The following is a 25,350-nucleotide window of genomic DNA, read 5'->3' as shown; positions in this document are numbered from 1 at the left end:
GCCGCAATATACCACTCGGCTAGAGAGAACTTTTCTTTAGCTCAACTGGTTCAGCTTCAGACTAGTAAGCCAGGGTTCCCGGGTTCGATTCCTAGCAGAGGTATTGAAATAAATAATGACCTCTGTTACATGCTGGTAACCCAAGTCGCTGATACAAAAAAATTATTGAACTGTTCAATAGCTTCCATTTATAGCAATTTAGAGGTATTGTGTTGACCCCTTGGGGTCCAGTGGTAAGTCAAAACCCTGACTTTACACTTTACATACATGTAGGACTGGTAATGTGCTGGCCCCTGGAAGCCTGTAATAAGTCCACCCCATGACTTTGAGTTAGGGTAATGTGTTGACCGTGTGGTCCTGTAATAAGCCCACCCCATGACTTTGAGTTAGAGGTAATGTGTTGACCCCTTGGGGTTGATGCTGTAATAAGCCTGTCCCATGACTATGAATAAGTGAGGTAATGTGTTGGCGCCCTGGGGTGGTTGCTGTAATAAGCCCGCCCCATGACTATGAGTAAGAGGTAATGTGTTGGCCCCTGGGGTTGATGCTGTAATAAGCCCGCCCCATGACTATGAGTAAGAGGTAATGTGTTGGCCCCCTGAAGTGGATCCTGAGCCCTGACTTTGAATTAGAGCTTTGATCCCCTGGGATTGTAACAGGATAAAAACGGTAAATGTAGTACCTATTTTATCAGTGATCTTAAACTGTAAACACAAGTCAATTTAATCTGTACCTGGTGAGGTTGGGACTTTTACTGGAGGAGAGAGGAATGTTATCTTGTGTTGAAAGTGTCATTGAATACACATATAACTTTCAGTGTCAACAACACTGGACACAACTGACCCACGATGGACACACCCATATTTTCATTAATGTTTAATAAAATTGGAAAATTCAGACCTGTCTGTTTACAACCTTATATTTGTGTTGTTCTTAACATTAAAAACAGTAGACAAATTCAATCCTTTTACATACAATGAATTTTAATCAAAACATTTGCTTTCATATCAAAATGGAGATATCCCTTTATTGTGATACTGAGGTAAACACTTCTATAACTGAATGTAGATAGACCTTGTCTCTATAGCTGAAATACATAATCAGAAAGTAATTGATTCTCAACATCCAAGAACACTTGTTGTAGTTTTATTTATATACAGTTCTGATGGCGGTGGCATAGTGGTCGAAACATGTCGACGAATTAGTCCTTAAATAAAACTACGACCAGTGTTCCTGGATGTTGAGAATCCTTTATTTTTGACTTATGCTGACCACATTGTAAGGAACTCTACAGAATACCTCTGGTATCCATTCAGGAACCTAGGCACAATCTTAGACATATAGCGTGTTGGTTCTTCAATATTTTTTTCTCAATAGCTGGAACAGCATGATTCCAACTAGCTATAACAGATTCTCATTTGACAGCGTCTGATACATATTTGATAAATTGATACTATTAATATCACTCAGAAACTATAAATAGATAAGATTCAAAATAGACGTATATTTACATATTTCTATTTATAGAGCACGTTCATAGAATATAATAGAAAATGGAAAATTGGCTTGAAGTGTAATTTATTTCAGCAATTTTGATCATAAAAGTTGAAGTCTGACCAAGACTATAAGAATAACACATGTTCTTTGGCAAGATTTCAAATTTACTCACAACCATCTAATATTGACCTAATTGATGTGGAAATAAAACATTGAAACTTGGTCAAACAGGCACAATTTGGAGACATTATGCAAATAAAATAGTTCAAATTAAAATGCAAATTTTTATGAACAATCTGTATCAGGTGTTGATTAACAAGTTTTGATATTTGACCTTGAAAAGTCATCTAAATCTTACAGCCCTGGAGTCAGAAATGGCTAGTGCCAAATATCAATGCAGATAAATAACATTCAATTATCTATAATACATACCAACAATTTTGTTTATGTTTTGGTAATTAACCTTATTCCTATTAATTTTGACCTTTGACATTACATGACCTTGACCTTCATCCATGGGGTGAGATATTGCATTGTATCAATTTTTGGTGGTGCTTTTTTTTGTGGTATTGCAGATTATGATAATTTTTTTTTTTGTTTATTTTGTGTGAAATCCAACTATAAATTACATCTCATAAAACAAATTGTAAATTATGATTTCAGGTTTATAGTAAATAAACAGTAAACAATCTTTGATATATAGGTGAAATAACCAATCAAATCTTGGCATTTTTGATGTCATGACAAAAACGTATAAACAGTTTGGTTACTGCATCAAATTAAAAAAGGTGTTGAAGTATTTTTAAGATGTGGCTGGTCTTTATGGAGTGTTACATCAATACCACATCAGTGAGAGTTGTGCCCTCGCAATTTAAAACTTCTCTGAGAAATAGACCTTATCTCATTTCAACTAAAAGTGCATAAAAATTAAGACAACTTACTGTTACACAGTGTTTACACTATTTCTCTGTGTAATTTAATTCCTTCCCTTTAATATTTTTTACTTCCTTATTTAAACATACACTTCCTGATTCCACTAACAATTCTAACCATATCAACATGTAAATTCCTAAACAAAGAAAATACACAATATTTACTGCATCAAGGAAACTCAAGGTTTTGAAAATATAGCCAAGTTAAAAATAAATAATCTCTTTCTGATATTAAATTTCAAGACCAACATGTTAAGAATCGTTGTGGTTTTGATAACGTCTGTTTACAGTTAAATTTATATATGAGTATACCATAATTATATACTGGCAATGAATATGAACCATGCTTGGTGATATGCCCAACCATATTGTTTAAACATACTGTAAAACCGTGTATTTTTGTGGGGCACAATTTTCGTGGGTTTTTTTTGTAAAAAAGTATTAAGTGGACTTTTGATTCCATGGATAAATATAGTTCTATGGGTATATCTATATATATCTATATACATATATATATATCTCTATATTTATATTTTTGACAGATTGTAGACATATTAATTTGTGGATTAAGAGTAAAACCACTAGATAAACAAAAAAAAATCACCCACAAAAATTGATGAATTAACAGTATTATTTGTTTGTAATTATACTAAACAACAACAGATGGGGTGGGCTTATTACCAGGCGTTGGATTAATGATAGATACATACAGTGAATTAGCACTGTATACCATTCAACCAGAACAATTTTCTGAAACAAATAAATCTTCACTTTAATTTATATCACATATTCTCCTAAATACAACACTGTATGCATTATATTGTGTTGTGTGTACTTTACTGTACCTGTGGTAGTACCACATTTATCCTTTAATCAGACAGTGTTAAGGAATACCTTCCACACAGCCTAATTGAATTTTAAATGTATTATACAACATAATTACACAGCTATATACAGTGTATTGTATTCTTGATAATAACCTTTGATACAACCCAGATGAAACCTGTTTGTTCAGAGTCTAGTCAGTTTACAGAAATCCAAAATTTTCAAAATAACACTTTTTTATTGTGAAATATCAAACAGATCTGAAAATAGCTTTACATACAAGTACATTGTTTAACATAGTCTGAACTAGAATTCTAATTTCAAAATCTTTATATTATTTAGAAATTTTTTAGATTTTTAAAAATTCTAATTAAGCTAACAATGCTGTGGCCATGTAAAAACCCTTGATCCCTTTTAGTGGATTAACCTTGATAAAGTGATTATAGATTTATGTACAGTGGTCATTTCATCAGTCCCTTGGAGGCAGTAGATGTCTGCCATGACTAATTATTTCCCTGTCCAGGTATTAATACCTACATATGTCTACCTGGACAACATAGCAATATATATGTAACCTGCCCTGGGCCCCTAGCAGGCAAATTACTATGTCAAAACTCATTTCCATGTTTTCATAATTAATATGTTGATGCTATATAAAGGACATCTTATTGCCTCTTACTATAAGTGTGTATACCTTAACATGTATATAGAGAATGTCTTGTTTTGTATTTTGAATGAATTAACACATTCTATGGTAATATCTGGTGACAGGTGTTGATGGTTGAATTGCTTCTATCACCTGATCAGGGATTGTTCCGGATGAAGGTTTGAAGTTTAACAATATGTGACATATATCATATACAATTTTTTTCCAGATCCATGCATATATTATTTTTATTACTTTCCTGGTCAATTTTTTTTTTCAATATAGGTATAGTATATATCATTAAATACATTATTGTTGCTTTTAATTGCAGTAAATTCTACATTTTTTCATAGAATGCACCAATGGAAATTCATTAAATTCTGCCAGAAGAAATAACCAGGGACTGCATTATAGTGATAACATTGAGTATTTGGCAAATACAATTTTGACCTTGACCTTCGACATTCCATACTTTTTTCCCAAATTTATGTTGAAAGAATTATTGAAATGTAATCAAAGCTCTGACATTTCAATAAATGCCTTGTTCTGTCACGAAATGATACAAAAATATATGTTTGCACGACCAGGAAAGTTTCTGTGAAATTTTTCTAGCAATGACCTTTAACCTTTTTACAAATCATCACAATATTCAAACATGACCTATTCACACCATGCGAAAGATTTGATGAAATTTTGTCAGGAAAAGTGGCCTCCGAAGGAAATGAAATAAAATACCGACAGATATTTTTTATGATAATGAATTATGAATTTGAATAGTTTAAGACAACAATGATGAAATTTCATTGATGAAAATATAAAAGATGAGATGAAATTAATAAGACAAATCGGCGAAAATGGCATTCAGTTGACACATTTATTCTCAATTCAGATGATTTCTTCTCTAAACATCTAAGTTTTTTCTCTATTTAATCACATAAGACACAGTAGAGAAAAGGAAAACTTTGACATTTATATTTCAGTGCTGGAGAAATCACAACAATCAATGAATTTTATTGATACGGTCTCACTTACCTAATGGAAGGCATTATCAGTAGAATGAATTTATAGATTCCCTGTTGTACAATCTTACATCATACAGTGCTGTACTTATCCAGTAAAAACCCAAGGGTAGCACGGTCAACTCATATAGTCTCTATCAAAGTAGTTGGAGGGGGGTCGGGGTCGGCAGGAGTCAGAGATGGACGTAATTACATTAGAGTCTAGAGGGGTGGGGCTGGAGGGGTGAGGTGGTTGTGTGATGTGGTGGTTGTGTGGTGCGGTGGTAATGTTCTCGCCTTTCTAGGGAACAATGTCTGATATAGATTAAATAAAGGATGGTTGTGTGGTGCGGTAGTAATGCACTCGCATTTCACCAAGTCACCTGTCCAACCATGAAGATTCCCCCACTCTCCCCCCATATACTCCAACTTCCTCCACAGTGTGACCTCTCGCATGATTCTGGGCCATCAAGTACGATTTAATTTAAGATAGATCATTTGTTTCGCAGTTGTTATCAAATGAATTAAATTTATATTGTAAACATAAATAATCTCTTCTTTTTTACAATTATATTGCAGGGTGTGTGTATTATGTTACTTACAGTATAAATTTATGTCTTCATGAAATATGAAACTCTACTTCCGCATTGATTAATCTAACTTAGTCACAGTTAATTAATTAACAATAACCTGTATCACTGATCTGTACTATAATGTATATTGTACTCAGGACCTTTAAATCACCAAATTTCGGTTGCACAATGTACATTACAAACATAAATGTAAAGATAAGTTTGGCATACTTAAAACAGTGGTACATCTGGGTAGGCTCTTCCAAACCAAAGTCAGGAATCATTCAAATAAAAAGTCGAAGTTGTGCAATATACCATCCTTAACAAAACTACCCTATTTTTGGAAATTAAGCTTACTATGGTGAAAATGGAAAATCCTTTTCAAACCTTCTATCCCTATCAACATCCTTACAGCATCCGGGTGAAGTGATTGATCAAATATTATAGGAATACCTATAAATTACTGTGTATAAGAATTTTTTTTTTTATCTTACTTTTGGAACAAGAAATACATCTATAGTGCTGATGTACCTACATATACCTGAGGACACTCTAGTCGTGTAATACATCTATAGTGCTGATGTACCTACATATACCTGAGGACACTCTAGTCGTGTAATACATCTATAGAGCTGATGTACCTACATATACCTGAGGACACTCTAGTCGTGTAATACATCTATAGTGCTGATGTACCTACATATACCTGAGGACACTCTAGTCGTGTAATACATCTATAGTGCTGATGTACCTACATATACCTGAGGACACTCTAGTCGTGTAATACATCTATAGAGCTGATGTACCTACATATACCTGAGGACACTCTAGTCGTGTAATACATCTATAGTGCTGATGTACCTACATATACCTGAGGACACTCTAGTCGTGTAATACATCTATAGAGCTGATGTACCTACATATACCTGAGGACACTCTAGTCGTGTAATACATCTATAGAGCTGATGTACCTACATATACCTGAGGACACTCTAGTCGTGTAATACATCTATAGTGCTGATGTACCTACATATACCTGAGGACACTCTAGTCGTGTAATACATCTATAGAGCTGATGTACCTACATGTACCTGAGGACTCTCCAGCTTTGTTATACATCTATAGAGCTGATGTACCTACATATACCTGAGGACACTCTAGTCGTGTAATACATCTATAGAGCTGATGTACCAACATGTACCTGAGGACACTCTAGTCGTGTAATACATCTATAGAGCTGATGTACCTACATATACCTGAGGACACTCTAGTCGTGTAATACATCTATAGAGCTGATGTACCAACATGTACCTGAGGACACTCTAGTCGTGTAATACATCTATAGAGCTGATGTACCAACATGTACCTGAGGACACTCTAGTCGTGTAATACATCTATAGAGCTGATGTACCTACATATACCTGAGGACACTCTAGTCGTGTAATACATCTATAGAGCTGATGTACCTACATGTACCTGAGGACTCTCCAGCTTTGTTATACATCTATAGAGCTGATGTACCTACATATACCTGAGGACACTCTAGTCGTGTAATACATCTATAGAGCTGATGTACCAACATGTACCTGAGGACACTCTAGTCGTGTAATACATCTATAGAGCTGATGTACCTACATATACCTGAGGACACTCTAGTCGTGTAATACATCTATAGAGCTGATGTACCAACATGTACCTGAGGACACTCTAGTCGTGTAATACATCTATAGAGCTGATGTACCAACATGTACCTGAGGACACTCTAGTCGTGTAATACATCTATAGAGCTGATGTACCTACATATACCTGAGGACACTCTAGTCGTGTAATACATCTATAGAGCTGATGTACCAACATGTACCTGAGGACACTCTAGTCGTGTAATACATCTATAGAGCTGATGTACCTACATATACCTGAGGACACTCCAGTCGTGTTATACATCTATAGAGCTGATGTACAACATTTTGATTTTGTGTGAAATCCAACTATAAATTACATCTCATAAAACAAATTGTAAATTATGATTGTACAGGTTTATACCTGTAAATAAACAGTAAACAATCTTTGATATATCGGTGAAATAACCAATCAGATCTTGGCATTTTTGATGTCATGACAAAAACGTATAAACAGTTTGGTTACTGCATCAAATTAAAAAAGGTGTTGAAGTATTTTTAAGATGTGGCTGGTCTTTATGGAGTGTTACATCAATACCACATCAGTGAGAGTTGTGCCCTCGCAATTTAAAACTTCTCTGAGAAATAGACTTTACCTCATTTTATCTAAAAGTTCATAAAAATTAAGACAACTTACCGTTACACAGTGTTTACACTATTTCTCTGTGTAATTTAATTCCTTCCCTTTAATACTTTTTACTTCCTTATTTAAACATACACTTCCTGATTCCACTAACAATTCTAACCATATCAACATGTAAATTCCTAAACAAAGAAAATGCACAATATTTACTGCATCAAGGAAACTCAAAGTTTTGAAAATATAGCCAAGTGAAAAATAAATAATCTCTTTCTGATATTAAATTTCAAGACCAACATGTTAAGAATCGTTGTGGTTTTGATAGCGTCTGTTTACAGTTAAATTGATATATGAGTATACCATAATTATATATTGGCAATGAATATGAACCATGCTTGGTGATATGCCCAACCATATTGTTTAAACATACTGTAAAACCGTGTATTTTTGTGGGGCACAATTTTCGTGGGTTTTTTTTGTAAAAAAGTATTAAGTGGACTTTTGATTTCATGGATAAATATAGGTCTATGGGTATATCTATATATATCTATATACATATATATATATATCTATATTTATATTTTTGACAGATTGTAGACATATTAATTTGTGGATTAAGAGTCACACCGCTAGATTAACAAAAAAAAATCACCCACGAAAATTGATGAATTAACAGTATTATTTGTTTGTAGTTATACTAAACAACAACAGATGGAGTGGGCTTATTACCAGGCGTTGGATTAATGATAGATACATACAGTGAATTAGCACTGTATACCATTCAACCAGAACAATTTTCTGAAACAAATGAATTTTCACTTTAATTTATATCACATAGTCTCCTAAATACAACACTATGCATTATATTGTGTTGTCTGTACTTTACTGTACCTGTGGTAGTACCACATTTATCCTTTAATCAGACAGTGTTAAGGAATACCTTCCACACAGCGTAATTGAATTTTAAATGTATTATACAACATAATTACACAGATATATACAGTGTATTGTATTCTTGATAATAACCTTTGGTACAACCCAGATGAAACCTGTTTGTTCTGAGTCTAGTCAGTTTACCCAAATCCAAAATTTTCAAAATAACACTTTTTTATTGAGAAATATCCAACATATCTGAAAATAGTTTTACATACATGTATATTGTTTAACATAGTCTGAATCAGAATTCATATTTCATAATCTTTATATTATTTAATTTTTTTTAGATTTTTAAAAATTCTTATTAAGCTAACAATGCTGTGGCCATGAAAAAACCCTTGATCCCTTTTATTGGATTAACCTTGATAAAGTGATTATAGATTTATGTACAGTGGTCATTTCATCAGTCCCTTGGAGGCAGTAGATGTCTGCCATGACTAATTATTTCCCTGTCCAGGTATTAATACCTACATATGTCTACCTGGACAACATAGCAATATATATGTAACCTGCCCTGGGCCCCTAGCAGGCAAATTACTATGTCAAAACTCATTTCCATGTTTTCATAATTAATATGTTGATGCTATATAAAGGACATCTTATTGCCTCTTACTATAAGTGTGTATACCTTAACATGAATATAGAGAACGTCTTGTTTTGTATTTTGAATGAATTAACACATTCTATGGTAATATCTGGTGACAGGTGTTGATGGTTGAATTGCTTCTATCACCTGATCAGGGATTGTTCCGGATGAAGGTTTGAAGTTTAACAATATGTGACATATATCATATACAATTTTTTTCCAGATCCATGCATATATTATTTTTATTACTTTCCTGGTCAATTTTTTTTTTCAATATAGGTATAGTATATATCATTAAATACATTATTGTTGCTTTTAATTGCAGTAAATTCTACATTTTTTCATAGAATGCACCAATGGAAATTCATTAAATTTTGCCAGAAGAAATAACCAGGGACTGCATTATAGTGATAACATTGAGTATTTGGCAAATACAATTTTGACCTTGACCTTCGACATTCCATACTTTTTTCCCAAATTTATGTTGAAAGAATTATTGAAATGTAATCAAAGCTCTGACATTTCAATAAATGCCTTGTTCTGTCACGAAATGATACAAAAATATATGTTTGCACGACCAGGAAAGTTTCTGTGAAATTTTTCTAGCAATGACCTTTAACCTTTTTACAAATCATCACAATATTCAAACATGACCTATTCAAACCATGCGAAAGGTTTGATGAAATTTTGTCAGGAAAAGTGGCCTCCAAAGGAAATGAAATAAAATACCGACAGATATTTTTTATGATAATGAATTATGAATTTGAATAGTTTAAGACAACAATGATGAAATTTCATTGATGAAAATATAAAAGATGAGATGAAATTAATAAGACAAATCGGCGAAAATGGCATTCAGTTGACACATTTATTCTCAATTCAGATGATTTCTTCTCTAAACATCTATGTTTTTTCTCTATTTAATTATATAAGACACAGTAGAGAAAAGGAAAACTTTGACATTTATATTTCAGTGCTGGAGAAATCACAACAATCAATGAATTTTATTGATACGGTCTCACTTACCTAATGGAAGGCATTATCAGTAGAATGAATTTATAGATTCCCTGTTGTACAATCTTACATCATACAGTGCTGTACTTATCCAGTAAAAAACCCAAGGGTAGCACGGTCAACTCATATAGTCTCTATCAAAGTAGTTGGAGGGGGGTCGGGGTCGGCAGGAGTCAGAGATGGATGTAATTACATTAGAGTCTAGAGGGGTGGGGCTGGAGGGGTGAGGTGGTTGTGTGGTGTGGCGGTTGTGTGGTGTGGCGGTTGTGTGGTGCGGTGGTAATGTTCTCGCCTTTCTAGGGAACAATGTCTGATATAGATTAAATAAAGGATGGTTGTGTGGTGCAGTGGTAATGCACTCGCATTTCTAGGGAACAATGTCTGATATAGATTAAATAAAGGATGGTTGTGAGGTGCGGTAGTAATGCACTCGCATTTCACCAAGTCACCTGTCCAACCATGAAGATTCCCCCACTCTCCCCCCATATACTCCAACTTCCTCCACAGTGTGACCTCTCGCAGGCTTCTGGGCCATCAAGTACGATTTAATTTAAGATAGATCATTTGTTTCGCAGTTGTTATCAAATGAATTAAATTTATATTGTAAACATAAATAATCTCTTCTTTTTTAAAATTATATTGCAGGGTGTGTGTATTATGTTACTTACAGTATAAATTTATGTCTTCGTGAAATATGAAACTCTACTTCCGCATTGATTAATCAAACTTAGTCACAGTTAATTAATTAACAATAACCTGTATCACTGATCTGTACTATAATGTATATTGTACTCAGGACCTTTAAATCACCAAATTTCGGTTGCACAATGTACATTACAAACATAAATGTAAAGATAAGTTTGGCATACTTATAACACTGGTACATCTGGGTAGGCTCTTCCAAACCAAAGTCAGGAATCATTCAAATAAAAAGTCGAAGTTGTGCAATATACCATCCTTAACAAAACTACCCTATTTTTAGAAATTAAGCTTACTTTGGTGAAAATGGAAAATCCTTTTCAAACCTTCTATCCCTATCAGCATCCTTTACAGCATCCGGGTGAAGTGATTGATCAAATATTATAGGAATACCTATAAATTACTGTGTATAAGAATTTTTTTTTTTATCTTACTTTTGGAACAAGAAATACATCTATAGTGCTGATGTACCTACATATACCTGAGGACACTCTAGTCGTGTAATACATCTATAGTGCTGATGTACCTACATATACCTGAGGACACTCTAGTCGTGTAATACATCTATAGTGCTGATGTACCTACATATACCTGAGGACACTCTAGTCGTGTAATACATCTATAGTGCTGATGTACCTACATATACCTGAGGACACTCTAGTCGTGTAATACATCTATAGTGCTGATGTACCTACATATACCTGAGGACACTCTAGTCGTGTAATACATCTATAGTGCTGATGTACCTACATATACCTGAGGACACTCTAGTCGTGTAATACATCTATAGTGCTGATGTACCTACATATACCTGAGGACACTCTAATCGTGTAATACATCTATAGAGCTGATGTACCTACATGTACCTGAGGACACTCTAGTCGTGTAATAAATCTATAGAGCTGATGTACCTACATGTACCTGAAAACTTTCAAGTCATGAATATTTCTACATTGTATGATAAATAAATCTTAGTCCATATGTAAATCTCTTATCTAGTATCACTGGTCAGTAAATCTCTTTCCTTGTATCACTGGTCAGTAAATCTCTTACCTAGTATCACTGGTCAGTAAATCTCTTATCTAGTATCACTGGTCAGTAAATCTCTTATCTAGTATCACTGGTCAGTAAATCTCTTATCTAGTATCACTGGTCAGTAAATCTCTTACCTAGTATCACTGGTCAGTAAATCTCTATATAGTATCACTGGTCAGTAAATCTCTTATCTAGTATCACTGGTCAGTAAATCTCTTATCTAGTATCACTGGTCAGTAAATCTCTTATCTAGTATCACTGGTCAGTAAATCTCTTTCCTAGTATCACTGGTCAGTAAATCTCTTACTTAGTATCACTGGTCAGTAAATCTCTTATCTAGTATCACTGGTCAGTAAATCTCTTATCTAGTATCACTGGTCAGTAAATCTCTCATCTGGTATCTCTGGTCAGTAAATCTCTTATCTAGTATCACTGGTCAGTAAATCTCTTACCTAGTATCACTGGTCAGTAAATCTCTTACCTCTGGTAGTAAATCTCTTAGTATCACTGGTCAGTAAATCTCTTATCTAGTATCACTGGTCAGTAAATCTCTTATCTAGTATCACTGGTCAGTAAATCTCTTATCTAGTATCACTGGTCAGTAAATCTCTTATCTAGTATCACTGGTCAGTAAATCTCTTATCTAGTATCACTGGTCAGTAAATCTCTTATCTAGTATCACTGGTCAGTAAATCTCTTATCTAGTATCACTGGTCAGTAAATCTCTTACCTAGTATCACTGGTCAGTAAATCTCTTATCTAGTATCACTGGTCAGTAAATCTCTTATCTAGTATCACTGGTCAGTAAATCTCTTACCTAGTATCACTGGTCAGTAAATCTCTTACCTAGTATCACTGGTCAGTAAATCTCTTATCTAGTATCACTGGTCAGTAAATCTCTTATCTAGTATCACTGGTCAGTAAATCTCTTATCTAGTATCACTGGTCAGTAAATCTCTTATCTAGTATCACTGGTCAGTAAATCTCTTATCTAGTATCACTGGTCAGTAAATCTCTTATCTAGTATCACTGGTCAGTAAATCTCTTATCTAGTATCACTGGTCAGTAAATCTCTTATCTAGTATCACTGGTCAGTAAATCTCTTTCCTTGTATCACTGGTCAGTAAATCTCTTATCTAGTATCACTGGTCAGTAAATCTCTTATCTAGTATCACTGGTCAGTAAATCTCTTATCTAGTATCACTGGTCAGTAAATCTCTTACCTAGTATCACTGGTCAGTAAATCTTTCATCTAGTATCACTGGTCAGTAAATCTCTTATCTAGTATCACTGGTCAGTAAATCTCTTATCTAGTATCACTGGTCAGTAAATCTCTTATCTAGTATCACTGGTCAGTAAATCTCTTATCTAGTATCACTGGTCAGTAAATCTCTTATCTAGTATCACTGGTCAGTAAATCTCTTATCTAGTATCACTGGTCAGTAAATCTCTTACCTAGTATCACTGGTCAGTAAATCTCTTACCTAGTATCACTGGTCAGTAAATCTCTTATCTAGTATCACTGGTCAGTAAATCTCTTACCAGTAAATTTCCAGTGGCTGTTAGAATCGCTACAGTGTTGTATATGTAACCTATTGCCATTCCTATCTATTCAATGTTTAAAGTTACGATATTGTTAAAAATTAAATAGGGCAAGTTACAAAAGGTTTATCTTATGGAGTTAAGCCAAAATTTCACAGTGCATTTAACAGGAAAACTATGGTGTATACAAAAAAACGTTTTACCAATAAATAATTCTTACTTGATCTTCAAACAGTAGACCTGCATTTAAACACATATTATTAAAGGTAAATTTAAAGAGCTCTTGTACATGCACAAATAAATTTGTAATTGTTCTGTTCACTGTTACAAAGACTGACACATACTTTGACTAAGAATCCTGCAGCAATGCTATAAGTAAATTTAGAATGTTTTCGTGACTTTTATATAGGGTGGGATATTGATCTACAATACACAGTTTAGCAATTAAATATGTATTGATTAGAGGGCTGTGGTTTAATGTACATCCAAGCTTTTAGAACTCAGTGCTCATGTTGCAGTGTATGGTCCATGTAAATGACCTAACATATCTTTTTCTCAAGATATATAAAAACATCACATGAAATATTCTCTCACAGAAAAATATGGACAGAGAAAAAATATACCAATGGAGACTTAATTCAGGATTCGAGAGGGTGCTTACAGTATCATGAACACAAAAAAGAATTGCAATCTCATTGTGACGTTTCAAAACTTCCTTTTCCTCTATCTTGAAATTTATAGAAGATTTCAGTTTTCGAATCAACCTGATAGATGACAATCGGAAAAAGTACATGTACATTTCTTTTGCAGTCAAAATTTTAGTACATAAATACTTTTTTTTTTGTAATAATGCAAGTATATGTCTTTGTGTACATTCATAATAATTTCTAAAAATATACAAAATACAAACATATTCTTGAACTTTGCTTTCAGTATGAAAAGAGCTAAAATAAGCTTACTGTTACCTTAAAGAACTCTCAATGTATACAACTAAATCTAAACCACTGATCATATATCACAACACCGCAAACTTTTTTGCACATTATTGCTAAAAATGATATTTTTCCACATACAAGTATTTATTTGGAAGTAAGCTCATCCATATATAACGTTGTTACTAAAAATTATATTTTTCATTGTCCTGTGATAAACCCATCCCTTGTCTTTGAGTAAGAATTAATAGCATAATGGCCGACCGGGCTTATTGGTGACAGTTTTAATGGAAATGTTCTAGTCCTTCCTTTTGCTAAAAGAACAGAGAGCAAGTTAGATAGGTCAGCCAAAAAATTGAATTCAAAACTCTAAGTAATTATTCAAAGTATAGTGCAATTCAGTTTGTTTGGTTAAAGTTTGTGTATGAGTTTTGTAAACGTATCACGGGTTAGTTCTGGAATATACGATATTGATGGACTGTTCTGTATACAATATCTACATGTACCTAGCACATAACTAAACCTTAGAAATTAATCTCTTAAATAAATGTAGACTACATGTTGTTTATTCATATGTATAGGTAAACCTCAGAACTCCAACAAGGAAGTGCATGCTAAAAACATTTCATAATCAAGTCATTATAAAGAATGTTAAATTTAGATTGTATGTAGCGTTGGTTTGGTAATATCAACAACAAGTACATCAACACCATTATGCTGGTAGCCCTTATTTTCATAAGTATAATGTCATGTATGGTAAGAATGACGTCATATATATTGTTATTTTATGTAACATTGGTATGAGAATGACGTCATGTAATATTTTTCTCTGTGTATCGTGTTGCTGCTTTGTGTATTTTAATGTAATATGAATGCAATATTTGCTTCTGATATGTCAAAAGACTTCAGGAATAAAATACTTGACTTTTGCTTGGTTCACACTTTCATAAGGCAGGGAGTCTTTGTAAAACAGAAATGATGAACAGGACAAATAACATTACTAAAGTATTTGTGAATTCTAGTGTGTCTTAAATCAGTGCAATTCACTAACAGTGTATCTGTACAATAATTATGACTCATAAATGGTCCTTTAAAAGGATATTTAAATCTGAAATAATGCACCTAACAGTGTATTACTGAATGATAACTGTAGAAATTTGTTAGGAAATTCACAACAGATTACAGAGACCATTACCTGTTCGTTGTGTAATGGACTTCTGGCATTCTCTATGTAGAAATTGCAAATAATTTTATCACCACCAGGATAATTCCTTTCAACATTATCATAAAAATTACAAGTCTATAATTAGATGTGGGCGTATTTATAGTGTTTATACATAACCTGTTGTTTAAGGATGGCTAATTTACCAAAGTTTTACAATTCTAAACTACCATTTCTAAACATTATAGTATTGTGTCTCTGCCAATTGGGACAGAACACTGTAAGCCACAGTGGTAAACACTCAACAAATATACAATAGAAGCCAAAACTGAAGAAACACAGTGTCAATGCACGTCACCAGAAAAAAAGACAAAATTATAAGAAAAGAAAAAAAAATCGAAAGTGTTTGCTTGTTATAATTATGTAACAGGGGCAGTAAGCAGGAATGATTCTTGAACCCTCTGTAGGGCGGTCAACTTTTAAATTAATTTTACAACTGTTATGAATATTCTCTTCATATATTTCAGTTCCAAGTTCAGTTTTTTTTTTCATTAAAATATCTTTATATAATTAAGAACATACAAGAATATTTTTACCTAGTTATACTGATCTACGTAATATTGCCTTCAACTGTCATTAGCTAGATTTCTCTTAGTTTTAAAAACCTTCAAAATAAAAGACTTTCTATTGAATATATAGATTTCAATTGGAATAGTAGCATACTTAAAGTTTAGGATTAAAAATAATTGAAGTATGCGTTATTAACGGTATGTGTTCTTCAAATATTATAATTGTTTAGTTTAACTATAATTACAGAAGTGCTTAAAATGTATTTAGTAACTGGAAATGTTTATGTGTGAACTTAATCTTGCTTTCAGCAAACTGAATAAAAATTTACAATTAAATTACATGTTTCAAATTTTATATTTTCATTTAGAATCATATAAATTTAAAACTGAAGTGAATAAAGCAGAGTGTTATTATTTTATCAGCAATATATGCATCTTTCTTAATACTTTGTTTCAGTTTATATTGAAATCAGAAGAGCTGTTTGTGTACAGTATGTAGGTATATACAGTGTACCAAATTTAACCAGAGGTAAGCCCACAACACCCAAAGGCTAACCTTTATTTTCAATATGGGGCTGCAGTGGTCAAGTGGGGCTGCAGTGGTCAAGTGGGGCTGCAGTGGTCAAGTGGGGCTGCAGTGTGTCCGTCAATCTTTATCACTAGACATCTACCACTGGTTTGCAGGGTGGGTTCCAGACTGTAGTATATGTGTGTGGAACAGTTGTCAAGCACTGGATGCAGGCTTTCCTCCACACCCACCACCCCCCTCCCCCCACAATCCCCAATCCTAGCACCTAGCACGTCCTTAAAATGTCTCTGGATGTTAATAGCTGTACAAAAGAATCAAACAAATTCCACTGCTGATTTGGCAGTTTTGCCTTATTTTGGGAAGAAAACTCATTACTTGAAAAGGAAATTTTTAATAGTAAATTGCAAATTTTTGACATTTGGCTTAAATATGGAATAATTTTAATTAGGAATGGATCCATTCAAAAAGTGTCCATATCTCTCTCCGATCTCTGGGTAAAAAATAACCTTGTGTACTCAGGTTGTGTATTTTCTGTACTTTTTAGAACCCCCAAAAATTCAACTGTGTGTACCTTTTCCTATATATTTAGTAAAGATCTACCTCTGATATTGTAATGTTCTGTACTTTTTGTACCTAAGCGAAGTTATGTAAATTTGTACCTTTTTGTAACTTTTAAGTACCAGATTGTTAACCTGGTCAGAAACTGTTTCAATGTAGCATTATTTTTGTCTTCTGTACAATCCCCTAATTGTGGTAGATGTGTTGCCCTTCATAGCCATTGGCAAGAAAAAATGGTAGGATGAGCTTAATCAGATTCTCTCAAGAAACGGCAAGAGAAAGACAAAAAATGGAAAATCGAAACCAATGAAAACAAAATATCCTGTAACATACATACACAAAGCTTTCAAGTGACATAATGTTCAAGCTTTTATCTACATATATCTTATCGACCAATCTTTGTGGCCTTATCTGTATGTACTTATATCACAACAGGTGTACATGTAGAATGGTTACCAGGCAATTCTGGCCTCAGGTGACACACCTGGAAATCTGTTATTCTCCAACATTCTCAAACTTGACCAAATTATCCTCCCCAGGCTATAGCTATGTACTTTGATTTTATAGCTGTTTGTAATGTTTGTGTGAGGGATTTGTTCCAGTTAATAGCTTAAAAGTTGAATTATTCTGAACTTGATAAAAAGAACATTACAATTTGCATAAATACCCCCCACACCTATTTGACTAAGAGATATACCATAAATTTGCGGGTATAATGCGCACTCGAGTATAATGCGCAGGTACTTTTTTGGGGTCAGATTAAAAAAAAAAGATTTTCTACAGAAAGATTAATAACTGGTTACCACGATGAAACAGTTGATGTGGTTTGATTCATTGATAAACCACAATAAGCAAGACCCTAACACATTTAATTAATGTATGTAAACAAATTCACTCAGGTGCCTGACTTAACAAGCATGAAAGGCTTGGCTAATTGGGTAATTAACGGATCTCGACAGATAATACGTTGCGTATGAGGAGATTTGTCCACAGCTAAATCATGAGCTCTGCAGGACTTTGATATCCTAGTCCTAAATTTCACTGAGATAAATCTTTCCATTTCTGTATCGTTGTTCTATATATCTATACTGTAACTAGAATCCACTACACAGGTGAGATTACCTGTCTTGAGCCACAAAAATGATTAAACAAAGGTCTTCGATGAGATTTTTTTTAAACATGTTATCAAATATTTATTGTCATTCTAGTATATGGTACTACTGTATCCATTAATAAGCCCATGCCTGCCAATAAGCCCATGCCTGCCAGTAAGTCCATGTCTGTCAATAAGCCCATATTTGTCAATAAGCCCATGTATTTCTTTTCATTTAGATATATAAAATGAAGGTTTTTCTTTAAAGATTTGTACTGAAATAAGCCTGACTGCTGACTAAGTGAGAACTTGGTTTATATGTTGTTGTCTTGTACAGATTTGTGGAGGATATTAATACTGTATCTCAAGGTATCGTAAATTCTAAAATTCACTTTTAACAGCTGTTACATTCATTTCCATCAGGACTGAAATGGCATAATTTTACACCTGCTAGGCAGCATGAATTTCGTATGTATTATACATTTATAGGTATACATCTGGTATAGATGTATGTAAGGTCTAGCTGTACAAATGGCTATCCTGTGTAAATTATAACAAAGCCGTGTGCTCTAATGTAGTTTTAATCCTTAATTTTGATAAAAAAAACCAAACAATTTGTGAACATTTCCACATTATATCTATAAAGACACTAATTTACTAGGTAAGAGTTATTTCCCTTGTCAGTTGTATAACTCTTCTGTATTAATGCTGTATAGATCTAATTCATGATTTGAACTTTTGAAATGTCTTAAGGATGATCTAAGGGATCAAGTTCTCTTAAATTCTTTTTATCTTGTATAGTGATAACTCCTTTCTGACAATAAGTCTGTGTATAAGATAAACCCTGATAGCCATGTTCAGTAGAAATGCAATGCTGTATCATAGTCCTGTCAATAAGCCCAACTTCGTATACTTTGTATGACAGGCCATTACTGAATTAACATCTATAGTAATGTTAGCACTCCTAGATCAGTTTCTTAGTAATGTTAGCACTCCTAGATCAGTTTCTTTGTTAAACATAAAGAGTCAATTCTCCAGATGGGATTGTGTTTGTACCTGTATCAGTCTATTGTGTACTTGAAATGAGGATTCAGATATCTTATGGCATTGCATCTTACCAATCTTTCAAGAAAATGAAATAAATGTAGGTTTATATTTCAGTTCTTGGCCTTGGTTAATAATTCAGACAAAAATTATCAGTAAGTTACATAATCCATATCTGATATCAAATTGATTCAAGCTACACCAGGGAATAAAAACACAGACACAAATTCTGATATCTGATATCAAATTGATTCAAGCTACACCAGGGAATAAAAACACAGACACCAATTCTGATATCTGATATCAAATTGATTCAAACTACACCAGGGAATAAAAACACAGACACAAATTCTGATATCTGATATCAAATTGATTCAAGCTACACCAGGGAATAAAAACACAGACACCAATTCTGATATCTGATATCAAATTGATTCAAGCTACACCAGGGAATAAAAACACAGACACCAATTCTGATATCTGATATCAAATTGATTCAAGCTACACCAGGGAATAAAAACACAGACACCAATTCTGATATCAAATTGATATCAAATTGACACAAATTCTGATATCTGATATCAAATTGACACCAGGGAATAAAAACACAGACACCAATTCTGATATCAAATTGATTCAAGCTACACCAGGGAATAAAAACACAGACACCAATTCTGATATCTGATATCAAATTGATTCAAGCTACACCAGGGAATAAAAACACAGACACCAATTCTGATATCTGATATCAAATTGATTCAAACTACACCAGGGAATAAAAACACAGACACCAATTCTGATATCTGATAACAAATCATTTTAAACTACACTCAGGAGGAAAAACACAGACACAATTTCTGATATCTGATACCAAATTAATTTAACCTACACTAGGGCAGAAAAACAGAAACAAATTCTGATATCTGATATTAAATCATGTTAAACTACACTAAGGAGGAAAAACACTGACACCAATTCTGATATCTGATACCAAATTAATTTAACCTACACTAGGGCAGAAAAACAGACACAAATTTTAAACGTTATGAACATACTGGTCTATTTGTTACGCTATATTTGCACATACATGTCTTACTACTAAGATTCTTATTCGGTCGAAAAACAACTTTGTGCACTGTTTCTGAGTAGACCCTGATATCATTTATCAGTAATTTTTCGGGACTCATCCGTGGACTCAAAGTTTCCCTGTGGGACTCACTCAAATTTTCAGACCCTAATATATCTCTAAGTATTGGGACTCCTAAAAGATTTGGAAATTGTGTTCTAAGCTCAAATTAAAAAATTCTACAAAAAGTTCTGCTTAGTTTAAACTTTCTTGGTAATTTTAAAAGAAATCATTTGTATTTGAAATAATAATCACGCTTTATATAACTCCCATTAAAATATTATAAAGAAAAGAAACAAAATAAAAAGAATATTATAATAATTACTGCAATTTCGTTTTTTGTTCTGCGTTTTCATTTGTGGAGACACGATCACATGTTCTATGACTTTTATTGATATTGCACTGTAAACCGGATAATTTATCATATTGCACCTCTTTGTTCTATTTTTAATAAAAGGGAATTTCTATTTACGTCACAAATCTTTTTTAACCAATAAAGAAAGTATTTCTTCAACGTCCATCATTGGTGATTGTAAACATGGAGGCAGACAGGGGTGGCAAGATGTCAGTGGGATCTACCTGATTTCTGTAAAGCTTGTTAAATATGAGATGGATGGTTAAAAATTTCAGATAAAATGTAATAAAACAATTACTGCACTGTTATTGGTTCAATACGAGAATTTATGGAGTACAAAAAGAAATATCTACGGAGGCCTTTTCACCCTAATTGCTTCAAATATGTAAAAGGAAATATATACCAATATGTATTCTATAATAAGCCAAGAGTGGAATCACATCACATTACTGTCGCAATGTTAGGGGGCGGGCTTATTACAGGACAATAAAATTACATTTGTACTTAATGAACTTATGCCTGATGATAAGCCAATCTAGATTTCTGGAATTTAATACGAATGCATCATTATCTTGCAATAATTAATGTATCTTTAATTGGTCCCACTAGCTGCCCTTCTTGCTGAATGTTAATACTTTATAAAGAAAGACCAGAGATTTCGTGTAAAATGAACATATGAACACATTTCTAGCACAAATACTGTAATTTGAAAAAAAAAAAAAATTTGATATGACCTTTTTTTATATCTTTTTTTTTAACAACGGATGGATCTACTGCAGCAAAGCATAACTGGTTTTTTTTCAGAGGAGATAGAAATCGGAGAAAGTGGGTATGGGATGGGGTAGGGGAGGGTTAACTTCCTAATGTTCTAGAATGAGATTTACCAATGAAAGTTCTGCCATACTAATTCCACCTGTCTTCCAACTTCCAACTGTGTTTGTATACACAGACATATATACGCTGTTAAATTGTAAATTGAGTTACAAAGAATTAGTATTGAGAGAAATTTGTGAGTATGAAGTTTCTTTATGGAAATTTAACAGACAAGGAACAAAAACACATTATGTAAATCAAGCTGTGATTTTGATATACACAACAATTCTTGTCTATACATAGTGTAGACAGGGCTCTCACGCCCCATTTTGGGACTGTGGTCCAGAGCCCTTAGAATTGGGAGAAGTAATGGTGTTTTCCTTAGAATTGGGAAAACTTGGGATCTAAATTGGGAAAAAAAAACAAACTATTTTGCATTGGGAATGGGGCCGATAAAACTGGCAGATCGAGAGCCCTGGTATATTTATCCTGCAGTGAGCAAAATGGCCGATACAACTATAATACCAAGTCAAAAACAGGGTTCCCTATTCAAGGACAATGAAATAAAACCGTATTGTCTATCATAGTGAACAAGAAATATATGTCTGGTAATTTTTCTATGTTTTTTACTGTTGAGCCCAGGGCACAATTTCCAAAAATTTGATGAGTCAATATTTGAGTCCTGTATGTGAGTTTATGAGCCTGGTACTTTTATTACCACTTATTGTTAAATAAGTTAATCTATTATTTCAAATTTTTGTGTATCTGTTTATGAAGGACTTAAAGAATTGATGACTGAAAAACATGATTACAGGTCATCAGTTTATCTGATTTTGTCACGTCAACTTGATAGTGACTGTAGGATGGCTCTGCTGAGACACTGGAAATATCCTAGAATCAACTGATGTTTCTCGGCTTTTTGAAAAAAAGCCGAGAAACGTCAGTTGGTTCTAGGATATTTGAAAAATTAAATATAAGGTTTTGGATCTAATTTGGTCAAAATAATGTTCAGGAATAAAAAAGACCATCTTCTGAATATCATTACAGGCGTGATAACTGTACAAAATAATTGATTATAAGGTCATTTTCCATGATGACCTTTTGATAAAAACCTGCCACCCTTGATTTTGAAGGACTGGTATGGCCAGATATTTTTTGACACAATATTGTGACCCTAACTATGTCATGAAACATTCAATTCAAATACATTTATATATTATATAACAAATGAAAATTTTTTTTTTTACATTAATAACAACATGGCTATCTGCAGTGTATATAATGGAAAATTAAAGTTATACTCATCAAAAAAATAAATATACTGGGTCATATTGCAGTATTTACGGTATATAGTGTAAGTGTTGAAGACAAAAGGAGATGTGTGTAAATATGATTTTACACATGTGTACAATTGTCTCCACTTATTGACTGCAAATACACTTGCATGACACCAGGTGTGAATAATACATGATTACCACAAAAAATAAAGGTATACTTCGTAATTCTTGTGGTCATAGTGTTGTTGAAGGAGATAAACATAGGAAAAAAACTGTAATATAATATAAAATATTACAAATTATTTCTAAACTTTCAAACCGTATGAACCCTGTACTGTTTTAATGAATGATACATGCGGACGGCCTTTTGCCAATGTATATATTAATGACAAAAAATACAATCAATATTTTTCCATTGAACGTTAGAGTTGGGCGAATGTATATTGCGTATGCCATGCAAGAACGAGACAAATTACTTGCTGCAGTGCTGACTGTGAGCGAGAATGAGCTTGTTCAATCGCTGTGACATTTGTCTTCAGATTGAACTATCAAATCTAAAAATAATGGATAACAGTTCATAGCACATTCTTTCACTTACCCATTTCTCCGTCTTTTCTGTCATTAAAATCCTTATTTCAACGGCACATTTACAGACGACAGATCTGGGATCTAGAACGTCACAGGTAAACATCAAACACACCGCGCACACAGGTAATTTCGCTCATTTGTCCATGAATTACAAACGTCTGACTAACCGGGTTACGCATGAGTAATTCTTGTCTTAGTCATGATCAATTAAGCTCTTGGCATACCTTGCAATTAGTAACGGTGGAAAAACTAACGTAAGAGGTAGACGCTGTCAAAAATGATACATGTCGCATCGTGTAATGTGTGCATACATGGACGACTAATTAGTATTCCAGTCAATTCCTTTCCCATAGAAATTAATGTATGCAAATCATATTATTATGAGACTTAAAATAAGTGAATCATTCTTAGATGTCCGACAGGAATAAGTAAATAATATCATTTCTTTACCTGAGACCACGGACTTAAATATTTAAATCCATGCAAGGCCATACTAAAATGTGATTGAACAACAGACACAAGTAACAAGGTAGAATATATAAATCTATTTACTAAACTATTCTTTACGAAAGCAATATACAGAGTTAGTGTTATTTGGCGGGTCATAGTTGATTTTTTTCCAAAATGTAAATGAAATTATACAATTATTTTTTGTCGATTTTGGAGAACATATATATATATATTGGATTTTGGATATATATATATATATATGTTCTCCAAAATCGACAAAAAATAATTGTATAATTTCATTTACATTTTGGAAAAAAATCAACTATGACCCGCCAAATAACACTAACACTTACTTAGATAGTTTTATCCAATATATATATATATATATATATATTGGATGGCCGTATATGTTGTCTCCCTCCCATCACTCACGCACACATACAAATGTATAAACATATTCCTATCCTTTACTTTCCATGTTCTAGTTTCATTTTGTCCCTTTTCTACCAAACTGGTATTTGGTCAACATTTTTGTGTAAAGCACTTACTTAGATAGTTTTACTCCGCTGTATAATAATATTATATGATAAAGTGACATTTTCTTATCATTTCATACACATCGTGACAGATTGTAAACATATCTTCAAATAGCACTGACCATCCACTGACATCACATCCACTGACATCCACAACCATCAAATGACCATCCACTGACATCCACTGACATCCACAGACATCAAATGACCATCCACTGACATCCACTGGCCATCCACTGATCATCCACTGGCATCCACTGACATCCAGTGACATCCACTGGCCTCCACTGACATCCAGTGACCATCCACTGACATCCAACGACATCCACTGACCATCCACTGATCATCCAACGACATCCACTGACCATCCACTGATCATCCACTGACATCCACTGACATCCCCTGACCATCCACTGACATCCACTGACCATCCACTGACCATCCACTGACATCCACTGACCATCCACTGACATCCACTGACATCCACTGACCATCCCCTGACCATCCACTGACATCCAGTGACATCCACTGGCCATCCACTGACCATCCACTGACATCTAGTGACATCCACTGAACATCCACAGACATCCAGTGACATCCACTGACCATCCACTGACATCCACTGACCATCCACTGACTATCCACTGACATCCACTGACCATCCACTGACATCCACTGACATCCACTGACCATCCAGTGACATCCACTGACATCCACTGACATCCACCGACATCCACTGACCATTCACTGACATCCACTGACATCCACGCACCATCC

General features: G+C 33.7%; 1 protein-coding gene across 1 annotated transcript in view; it reads right to left on the bottom strand.

Annotated features, from left to right (window-relative positions):
* The window catches only part of LOC132562996 (uncharacterized), a 39,787-nt gene extending 14,657 nt beyond the window's left edge, over positions 1 to 25,130 (bottom strand). Inside the window, exon 1 of the mRNA XM_060227761.1 lies at positions 24,794 to 25,130. Within this exon, the coding sequence (XP_060083744.1) occupies positions 24,794 to 25,130 (337 nt within the window). The remainder of the gene's footprint in view (positions 1 to 24,793) is intronic.
* Positions 25,131 to 25,350: the final 220 nt, after the last annotated feature.

The sequence above is a fragment of the Ylistrum balloti genome, unplaced genomic scaffold, assembly GCF_031769215.1.
Source record: "Ylistrum balloti isolate Yb309-2 unplaced genomic scaffold, AGI_CSIRO_Ybal_v1 Utg371556, whole genome shotgun sequence".
NCBI lineage: Eukaryota > Metazoa > Mollusca > Bivalvia > Pectinida > Pectinidae > Ylistrum > Ylistrum balloti.
The sequence above is the reverse complement of the archived record's forward strand: the minus strand, read 5'-3'. Positions and strand labels throughout refer to the sequence as shown.